Here is a 10,994-nt window from a genome sequence, read left to right as displayed (position 1 = left end):
TTCTTTTAAATACCATGGTGCTCTCCTTCCCCTCCTCCAAAAGAAACCCACTGAGGATAAAATCAATCAATCAGCTTTTTCCTCCTAGTAGAGCTAGTGAATTATTTAGGCAACAGATTACTTCCTGAAAATATACCTCAAGGCCGAAACTTATAAAATCTGAACTGAATTTAACACAAATAGTTTTGACTTAGTATCACTTTACAGGAAGATTCCTAAGCCTAGTGAAGGTTAACCACCATACCCTTTAATCTCCTTTCTGTTATTCCAGTAACTCGAAGATAAAGATTTAAGACTTTTAAATCTTAACTTTAATACGTAGGAAACTATAGGTTCAATTCCTGCTCAGCCTTGAATGGGAAAGCACAAACCATCACATTCTCAATCTTCTGAGTTATTTTACTTTTCACTGGAGTATTTTGAATGGTCATTCTGGCAAAAAAAATAGCATTAGAATACACCTAAACACTTCTGAGGTTAGTACATAAAACCACATTTAAGATGGTTTGTCCCTAACTGCCCATCATTTTCCGTCATTTGTTTTGTCAAAGCCATTCATAAAAGAAATGGAAAATATTTTTTTTTCTAGAGTCAGTGCTCAATCTGACCTAAAATATTATATACATTACTCTTTGCCCCTGAAGTGAAACAGCTATTAACTTGCAAATTCCTTGCCTGTTCTTTAGAAGTTAGAACTACTGGTAATGCAATAATTTCTGTACATTCATAAAAGAAATGGAAAATATTTTTTTTTCTAGAGTCAGTGCTCAATCTGACCTAAAATATTATATACATTACTCTTTGCCCCTGAAGTGAAACAGCTATTAACTTGCAAATTCCTTGCCTGTTCTTTAGAACTACTGGTAATGCAATAATGCACAAAGATGCCAATTTCTGTATTTAAGCGTTCCATCTACCACTTGCCTTTTTGTAAGCAGGTGTCTTAAGTTTTACATCTGATGGAAATTTTAACACAAAACAAACCTCACTAACACAAACACAGCTATTCTACAGCAGGAGTCCCAGGAAACTTAATCACTGTTGTGCAGGCTGCAGCATATGCAGAGTGACACCAGGATTCCTCCTTCCCTGGGTGTAATGGGGTCCTCTCTTGAAATGCATCCCTCTCCCAGAAGGGAGAGTGGGTGACAAATACTGAAGCTATTCTACTAGTTTGGAAGGCAGACAGAGGCAAAAACAAGGCTAAATAAGAAAGCAAGTTTTACAGATCCAGTTTTTACAGATAATGTGTTAATGCTAATTCACATCAATGTTGGTATTATTGAAATTAGGAAAATTATCATGCTATCCATTACATTACTGATCTCAGTAGATTTACATTTCTAAAGCAGAAATGAAAGGTGATGTTCAAACAGGCATGGATTTTTACAAAGCATTCAATTTTTGTCCAAGAGCAGCACTTTCTATTTACTGGCCTTCTGTTAACTTTGTATTACATTACAGACAGACTGTCTTCAGGTTGAACTATACTCTCAAAGAACACTTCTGACAGGCTATCAGTTCTCCTGAGTAAATCTGAAAATGTTGTCCGACACTCACATAGGAACTAGGATTATAGCAAATTTCTCATTGATTATATTGCATGTATTTGAGTATTTTACTACTGTGTGATACAAAATGTACATTTAACATTTAGCCTTTCACCCAATGTGTTTGTCCTCAGAGTAAATGCTATGTTGCGTGGACTTGTATCAGTGTGCTAGGAATTGACCACAAGACCAGAGGAAGACTAGCCAGAGAAGTTCTATTAACATCAATAAGTACTTCTGAACTGAGTTCATCTTAATGAGTATAAAAATGTGTACCTGAACAGAACTGGTTTCTGCTTTGAATAACTGAGCATTTAAACTCATATAAAAACCCATTCTCACAGGAACCTGATGACACGCACAGGTTTTGCTTGCTTAAGCTTTGAAACAGTGCTAAGAGCAATATCTGTCCGGGGGCAGGCAGTTATTTTAGTCTAGCAGGCTCAATATGAAACAGCTTCAGTCCAAAGGTTGTCTAATGATACTTAGGATGACACGCCTAAGTTATCATACATGAACTACTATCCCGCAGACTCCCACTGAAAGTTGATTTAAATTAACTCACTAAGGGCACAATGAGAATACCTCAGTTTAGTTAGTATAGCACATAAAGAAGCAAGACATTACTCTGTCAGTGCTTGTGAGAAAGCACTGGAAGAGTTTACAGATAAATTTATTCTGAATTATATACTTTATTATTACATTGATGTGTGACAAAATGATAATCTAATCCAATTAGAACTTTTATATATATTTTTAATTAGATGACAGAAAAGCTAAAATATAAAATTAAACTAAAAAAGTTCTGGACCTCCTGAGGCATAATTTTACAGTTTAAATACACCAATCAAGTAAATCTTACATATTTCAGGAGAAGCTAATGATTTTCTTTTAGAAATAAAATGATGAAGCATTAATGAGGCTTCTCCAAAAATGCTTTACAGCATCTAACACACTGCTCGTAAACAGTTTCAAAGTCCTTTTCATTCCCCTAGAAAAGAACAGAGGAAAAAGAACGTAAGAACAGCAATACTGGCTCAAACAAAAAATTCTCGGCAAACTAGTTTCCCACTGTCAGTAATGGCAAAGAACTGACATTAGGAAAGGATAAGAACAGTGCAAATACTTGGTGATAGTTTTTGCATATTTCTGCCTAATTTGAACTACCTGCAGCTCAGGAATTTTCACAGCCAAACACTAACGTTGCACTCAACAGTCCTGGATGAACTTTTGTTTACATATTTCTTCCATTCACCTTTTGAGCTCTTATAAGCCTTTTCTTTTTTTGCTTTACGTTCACAGTAACCTATCACGTTGAGTTTCACAGTTTAATGAAGTACTGGATGGAATAAACCCAAAATACCTCTTTTTTTATTTTTTTTAACCCACTTCCCACTAATTCATTTAATATTCTCTACTTATTGGATAATGTAACTTATTCACCTTCTCCCATTATATCACAATTTTATAGAACCCTACCATACATTCATCCACTTCTCTTTCCTAAACTGAAGAATCTTAATCTAATTGGTTGCGCTTGGCTGATATTATTCAACTTCTTTTACCATCTCTGTCCATGTCTTTGTCTCTCTCCTTCCTGATAACATCCTCTTTGAAAGGAGGCTGACTGAGGGTTTCACCCAATACTGAAAATATAGGTGCATTGCATTATTTAAATTTAAATAATTCTTATAAGCATAAAGGCATGTTTTCCCTTCCTTTCCTATCCCAATAATTTATATTGTTTAGTTAAGTACTTTAAAAAAAAAATGTTTACACTTGGCTTTATATAACATCAAATTATGTGTCACATGTCAACTGTGGAACCTGGAAAGATTATATACCAGACATACACAATTTTTGATCAAGCCACCCAAAGAATTTCATACACATACATAGTATGGATCTTCAATGATAAGTTGTTTCTGTGGATCATAACTTCCAAGCAGTTCGATTTTGGCCTTGCAGTCTTGAACTTGGTTGCTTTTCCTTTTCAGATCTCTGCAGAAGAGAAAATAAAATTTTCCCATGAATTTTTCTTCAGAACTTCTTTGGCATCAGCATCAGATACTTATGACCGTTTCTAGAGAACACAGGAAAATCATATGCATCTGGACTCAGTCAATTCTGTGGACTCTCTATGCTGCTGCTATTTTTTTTCTTGTTGTAGCCTTTTATTATAAAAAAAAAAAAAAAGTCTAACCATTTTCTTCAAGGTTTTTGGCTTACCATTTAATGGTATGTCCCAAATCTTCCTCTTCTGATGGAAGAGATGCATTCTGTCAAGACCTGGGAATCAGCTTGCCCTCCTAGTGTTACGAATAGGCCTTCCCAGAGAAAATGGTTGAAGTGGGTGCAAGTTTAAGGTGAATCGTTAAGTGTAGCAGTGGCAATACCCCTATTAGAGCTGTGACATTTCTTCTGCTCTACAGCTCATATCATATAAATTGTTAAAACAAAAGATAAATTGTTAATACAAAAGTAAGTTTCCATTTCATTCCTATGTGATACATGCCACTCACGAACAAACCACTGAGTTCTAGCGCATTAAACTTATTAGAAGTGAAGAATTCATCTATTAGGATACCATTCACACACATACAAAATAAAACACCAAAACCAAAAAAATACAAGACAAGCGAAGCAGTAAAACATGACATCTGTCTTCAAAATGACTTATGAGACACCACTACAAGTAATCCATATGAATTTGTTCCATTTCTTCATACATTACCTGAGATTGCTCTCATCCATGCAAAGTATATAATCAAAGGTCTGGAAATCTTCTTTAGTAACCTAGAATTAAAAATATGTGCTTTAGCCTACAAACAGCATTTGATTTATAAAAAGGGGGAAAAAAACGTATTTTCAAATTTTGTAGTTCTGATTTATTGAAAGAGACACAGGTAGAAAGAATAAAACTGTGTACCTTCATCAAATTTTACAATAACTTAAGGCATTTTAAATATACTCTGCTATGATTATTTACTCATTTCTGCAAGTTTTCCACAAAAAAATCCAAGTTAGCTATTTTACCAATATTTTTAACATACAATTTATCAACTTAGAACACTGTTACATGGGAAATTTCTAATCCTTTCCAGTTACTAAAACTAAAGCAGGTTTCCAGTCATGGAAACTATGTAATAAATATGTAGACAAATTACTTTCTCCATGAGAAAACAAAGATGTAGGTAACCTGGAATCAGTTTTAGTATTTCCAATCTAGAAATTTGTCACACTACACAGAAAAAGATACCAAGTGACATTCAAAGCTGAAGTATGATGGTATGAGTTACAATCTCTTAAAAACAAATGCATTCACAGTATTTTAGGCCAAGTTCACAAAACTTACGGTATGATGTAAAAAAATCTGGGGAACTACTGTACATCTTCCTACCATCATACCATCTGTTCCTTTTCTTTCCTGTACCTTACTGACTCCTGAACATGAATACTAACTAAATTCAGAGATCCAAGTTCAGAATCAGGTAGGCAAACATTGTAGATAAACCACCAACATAAGGTCTAATGTTATCTGTATTGGAATAAGGATGGCTGCAGATTTTTACCAGTATAATTATATTTCAGTTTACATTTAAGCCTTAGCTTAGGGTAAAATCTTCCCAGACCATGCCCACAATGCACAGTATGCTAGTGGAAGGTATCTGAACCAAATGTCCATAATGAAGATGAATAACTGGAATAAAATATATAATGAGTTCACATTAAGACTGGATTTCACACATAGTCCTGTGAGTAGCATCATGACCAAGAAATTTGGAAAGTTTTTTCAGTACAGGTTTTTCTGGCAGGCATCTCTGGGAAGGATGGGCTAGAGGAGTAAGCAAGTGAACAGACAAAAAGGCAAAACACATTATACTGTAAGTCAGAGTTTTAACTTGTAAAAATTATTTACATATTAAAAAAAGTTTTAGATGGCAAAAAATCCACTTAATTTTTGTGCAAACAGTGAATACTGATTAAGTTCCCATAACAGGGCATAAGAAAAGATCTACAGAAATTATCACCAAACTAAAGCCGTAAATGAAATATTCCACTCAAGGAGAACTGAAGGGGTGGGCAGGGGTTAGGGGTGGGGCAGCATTTGAAAATTTGAAAAAAAGGGTTAATGGTGAAAACTAATGCAGACTTGTTTATTTTCACTGTAAAAACATTTGCTGTATTCATGCAGTGCCTTTGACCTACGAAAATATTTTTGGAGTGGAAATAGCTCTGTTTTCCTGGCAACTCTAAGCTGTACCTCTACAAGCTTCTTCTGATCGCTCTACACAGCTGAACACTGGCCCCTATGAAAATACATGGGCATAGACTTCCCTGTAGTACAGACAAATGTAAGAATAAAATAGAAAACAGTGAAAAGGAAAACCACAACTGCCACACTTCCCACACTCTCTGTATACTTGACAACTTGACAGTTATTACCCTATGAACCAGCACTAACACAGTTGCAAATGCAGCCCTAAAAACAAGATTACTGGTTGGCTTGCGCTCTTAAGCCCAGACAGTAATATCAGATACAAAAAGGTTAATTAAGCAAACTCCAGTGAACTGAAGATATTCCTCAAAACTATGAAAACTAGTATTTTGGGGGAAGAAATTGAGAACATAAAAATCTATGTACATTTTGAGAAGTGGAGAGCTTAAGTAGTCAGCTTTGGATGGAACTACACACACACAAATAATAACTTTAATAATGGCTATATACATTTGTTAATGTAAAGACCATAAATGGATAAATACATTATCATTCCCATTTATTTGTTAAACATTTCCCTTTGTTTACAGAAGGGAAATTGCCTTTTCTCTGTCTAAAAACTGAAGAGAGGCAGTAGACCTCAAATTTATCTAGTTGTGAAACAGTGTTTAATACAACCATCCTCTAATCTAAATTTCATATTTAAGGCAAACGCACAGTATGAGTCATACAGAAATCAATTCTGGCCACAGCATGAATAAAAGTGAAACTGATTAATACCCATCAGTTTCCTGCACGAAAACTAAGAGCTTAGAGAATTTCAACAGGTGCATAAACATACTGCAACCATCAACTACTATCAACTAAAATCTTGTTAAAATGTTAATAAACTCTGTATTTTATATATATACATATATACATTTATTTTTATACTTCACTTTTCACTTAAAATTCACTAAGACAATCAATACAACAGTAGGATGTAACCAATTTAACACTCTCTCTTACATAAATCATTCTTGTATGTCAGTTTTGAATAAAAAAAAGATGCAATCGATGATTATCATAATTATGCACAAAATTACATGAGAGAAAGTGCCTTTCGCTGGGTGGGTAACAGTTTTCCACAGGAGTGAAGAGGATAATTGCATGAGGTTGTCATCTTATGACAGTATTTCGAAGGCAACAGAAGACAAATCCCTCCTCTCTATTTCTTCAACTTCTGTATTAAATCTTTCTTAGTTTGTTCTAAAACAAGTTACACACAAAATTCTGTCCTTGAGATTTCTTCTAATAGTGAAACAAATACACTTCCATTTGTACTAGCCTGACCACTCTGACAAGTCCTATGCTAGCTGACGAGTCCCTCTCTTTCCAGAAGTACTACGAGACCATATCAGATCTACAGTTTAGAGAATCAGCAGAGACCATTTGACAGAAGTTTGAAAAAAAAAATAAAAATTAAGAGTTACATAGTTAAGATCAGTGCACAATGAACAGTTACCTGTAGTTCAAGGATTTGAAAATTTTCTTTAGAAAAGAAACTGCTTGTATTGGGATGTTTAAAGACAAATTTTCATCCTTTTGGTCTTTCATTTCATTGTCTCAATCTTCTTAATTTTCTCTCCCTCTATATATAACAGTTTAGTCTCTTCTGCTTTAAAAAATCACTTCATTTGGCAGAATGCATACGCATATGTCTTCATTAAAGTGTTTTCATGCTCTCTGCCACAGGAGGATATAGAGTTTTGTTTCAAGGCAAAGGATCAACTGGTTTTGTATGCTTTGCTTTAGTTTAACTTCTCATAAACCACTCCAGTAATACCCAAGAACAGTTCTCAAGTTTCCAAGGCTTATCATTTAAGAATACAAACATTTTTACAGTACTGTGCCTGAAACACTGATGATTAGTTTCAGTACCATTTAGCTTGTATACTGACAACGCTGTATGGAAGCAGTAAATCCAGAGCTTGTAACAGGAAAAGATCACAACAGACTTTTTCTAGCAATTATTCTAATAGTAAAACATTGAAAATCTGAAGCAAGGCTGTGCTCAACCCTGTTTGTCTTAGTATATAACAGAGATTAGCATCAGGAAAGGTCAGCAGAGGGCAACTGACTAATTGATGGTATTTATTTTAAAAAGTTAAAAAACTAAACATGTAGTCTTTGAAAGTGAAGAAAGTAAATACGACCTCAGTAAGGTCTAGCAAAATTCTGAAGGGAACTGAAACAGAAGATAATAACAAGACTACTTGATCTTTTTGTCAGTACAATAACTGGTGGCATAAACTCAAGCTAAGTAAAGGTCAAGTCCTAAAGGAATATCTTATACCCAGAGAATAGTTAACTAAAGTAAGTTATGTGCATTTATTTGAGTGCCTGAATTATTTAAATAGACGCAGATACATTTATTTGCAATCTCTCTAGAACGTAGCATGGAAATGTAAGTTCTTTTGTGATGAAAATCAAGATGAGTTTTGGTAAAACTTAGAGGATTTCTCTAAGTGACAAACCTGTCTTTGACTTAAGAATGCTTTAAGGGTATGTTTTCCTCTAAGTTACCACCAACTGTGCTACTAATCTCAGGTTTCAGTGCTTTTGTTCTAATTTAGCACTCTAAATTCTTTTAAAAGATCTTCATGCAAGAGAAGAAGCTTTTTGTGATGGGTGAACAGCTATTCTACTTTGCTTTGAATCCACTAAAAAAGGAATATTCCTTGCTGAAAGAAGTATCCCAGATTACTAGAGTAAGTCAATTTTTAAAAAGTATTAAGAAAATGTTTCATAAAAATGACCAAAATTCAAAACATTTAAAAGCAAGATTTTTCTATAATGCAGAAACCATTCCAATGCTTCCTAATTATACTTCCAAGGAAGCTTTAACAAGAAACTCACTAACCTCAACTAGAAGAGTTAGGTCACTTTGGAGTCCTTCAAAAAACTGCACATAGTACTTATTACTTGATGCTTAACCATGCACTGGTCAAATGCCTTCTGTGACTGTAATGGTTAGGGCTAAACAAAGAATGGGTATGAATAAGAAAGAAAATATACTCTCTTCTACCTGCCGTGCTTTATGTACTGTCTGAATGTCATGATTTCTTAGACAGCTTAAAGCCCTTGCATCTGGGGAGCGCCCCACGTTCCAGTCTGAAACGGCAGCACTGTCTGTCATCCACTGTAACAACAAAACAAATACATACACATATTTAAAGAAAATTAAAGTACAGTACCTGCCTGGCAATATGATTCATGGTAATGCCATGCTTCTTCATGCAATTCTGTCCTCGATAGTCAGGAGGGCTTCCTATTTCATAGGTAGATGTCGCTGCACTGTCTATCCTCCACTACAGAAAAACAGATTTATATTTTTGTGTTTCCTTTCTCACAGCTTATTTCTACTAACTGGCTATGAGACAATTATTTCTTAGGCAGGAACAGAAATAAATAGCTTACCTTATTTTCAACTTTTTCATCAGTTACAAGTTTTCTAAAAACTGCTTCAGCTATTGGAGAGCGACAAATGTTTCCTATAAAAACAGGAGATCAAAGTGACATTTTCAGATTATTAAAAACAAACAAAAATCAATAATTGTGTGGATTTGTCAGCACTGATCCAGTTAAAGTTACTTAAGTAGAATTCGGTTTGCTTATGTTATTATAACCCAAGAGATTCTGCAAGGGTGGACACCCAGAGTCCTGCACCTGGGTTGGGACAATCTCCAGTATCAATACAGGCTGTGGGATGAAGGGATTGAGAAGGACTGCGGAGAAGGACTTGGGTATTCCAGTTGGTAAAAAATTGGATATGAGCCAGTAGTGTGCACTTGAAGCCCAGAAAGCCAACCGTATCCTGGGCTGCATCAAAAGCAGTGTGGCCAGCAGGCTGAGGGAGGTGATTGTCCCCTTCTGCTCTGCTCTGGTGAGATCCCACCTGGAGTACTCCGTTCAGAGATGGGGTCCCCAGCACGAGACATGGAGGGGTTGGAGCAGGTTCAGAGGGCAGCCACAAAAACAGTCAGAGGGCTGGAACACCTCTGAGTGAGAACTGGGGTTGTGCAGCCTGGAAAAGAGGACTGGGGAGATCTTATTGCAGCCTTTCAATACTTAAAGGGGGCTGTAGTAACAGGACAAGGGGCGACAGTTCTAAAGTGAAAGAGGGTAGATTTATATTGGACATAAGGAAGAAGTTTTTTTCTACAATGAGGGTAGTGAGACACTGGAACAGGTTTCCCAGAGAAGCTGTGGATGCCCCATCCCTGGAGGTGTTCAAGGCCAGGCTGGATGAGGCTTTGAGCAACCTGGGCTAGTGGAGGGTGTCCCTGCCCATGGCAGGGGGTTGGAACTTGATGATCTTTGAAGATCCCTTTCCACCCAAACCATTCTACAATTCTATACTACCCATCAGTCTTTTGAAATGTATACTATTATATGAAAAGATATAACTTCTTAAAATAAAAAGGAGTATTGGGTAAACACACTGCTCTTTTTTTTTTCTACCCATCAGTCTTTTGAAATGTATACTATTATATGAAAAGATATAACTTCTTAAAATAAAAAGGAGGAGTATTGGGTAAGCACACTGCTCTTTTTTTTTTCTCCTCCACAAAGAATCCATGATTACAGAAGATCAGGCAAAATTACAGAATTTAAATGGCAACAAATAATCTTTATCTTCTATCTGCCCGCACACTGGCAAATCTGAACTAATTATTTACTAGAGAATATGAATGAATATTTGTCTGAAGCATTTACATTGCTACCTACCTGTTAACAAGAACTTTTGGACAATTCCAAAACACAGCCACCACCACTGTGGAACCAAGGTAATGAAATGACTTAGCAACCTGTAGTAGAAAATCTTCCAGACCACTGAAGAACCCTTGTCAAGAGCAGCTTCCAGATACCAATTCCAAAACACCAGAAAAATAAATCAATTACACAAGCTCTAAAAACATCTCAGGAAAATAAATTTTCCAAATTTTTTGTTCAAAATGTGGAAGGTTAGGAACAAAACATAACTGATTGCAAAGCTTTAGTGCTGTCAATCAGCCAACAAACAGTTAAGGTACTTAACTGTATAAATACGTAATCAGTCTTCCCTTCCAAAGGCCTCCAATTGCACTAGCTGCTTGATCTGACTTTATTTTCAATAAGAACTTATTTTGACAATGAAATAGTGTCCCATTAAAAACTAGAAATAATGGATCTATAGCATTTTT

The 10,994-nt window shown here is 35.5% G+C and overlaps 1 protein-coding gene across 1 annotated transcript; it reads right to left on the bottom strand.

The window, feature by feature from the left end:
* Positions 1-2,183: 2,183 nt before the first annotated feature.
* On the bottom strand, positions 2,184-10,610 carry ACP1 (acid phosphatase 1, soluble; the record flags this gene model as incomplete). Its single annotated transcript, XM_010083662.1, is given in 7 exon segments — positions 2,184-2,541; positions 3,446-3,551; positions 4,285-4,346; positions 8,837-8,950; positions 9,229-9,302; positions 10,540-10,554; positions 10,557-10,610. Coding segments are annotated over 7 exon segments (503 nt in total), but the record flags the coding sequence as incomplete, so codon positions are not given.
* Between the last annotated feature and the right edge of the window lie 384 nt (positions 10,611-10,994).

The sequence above is a fragment of the Pterocles gutturalis genome, unplaced genomic scaffold (genome assembly GCF_000699245.1).
Source record: "Pterocles gutturalis isolate BGI_N339 unplaced genomic scaffold, ASM69924v1 scaffold3280, whole genome shotgun sequence".
Lineage (NCBI taxonomy): Eukaryota > Metazoa > Chordata > Aves > Pterocliformes > Pteroclidae > Pterocles > Pterocles gutturalis.
The sequence above is the reverse complement of the archived record's forward strand: the minus strand, read 5'-3'. Positions and strand labels throughout refer to the sequence as shown.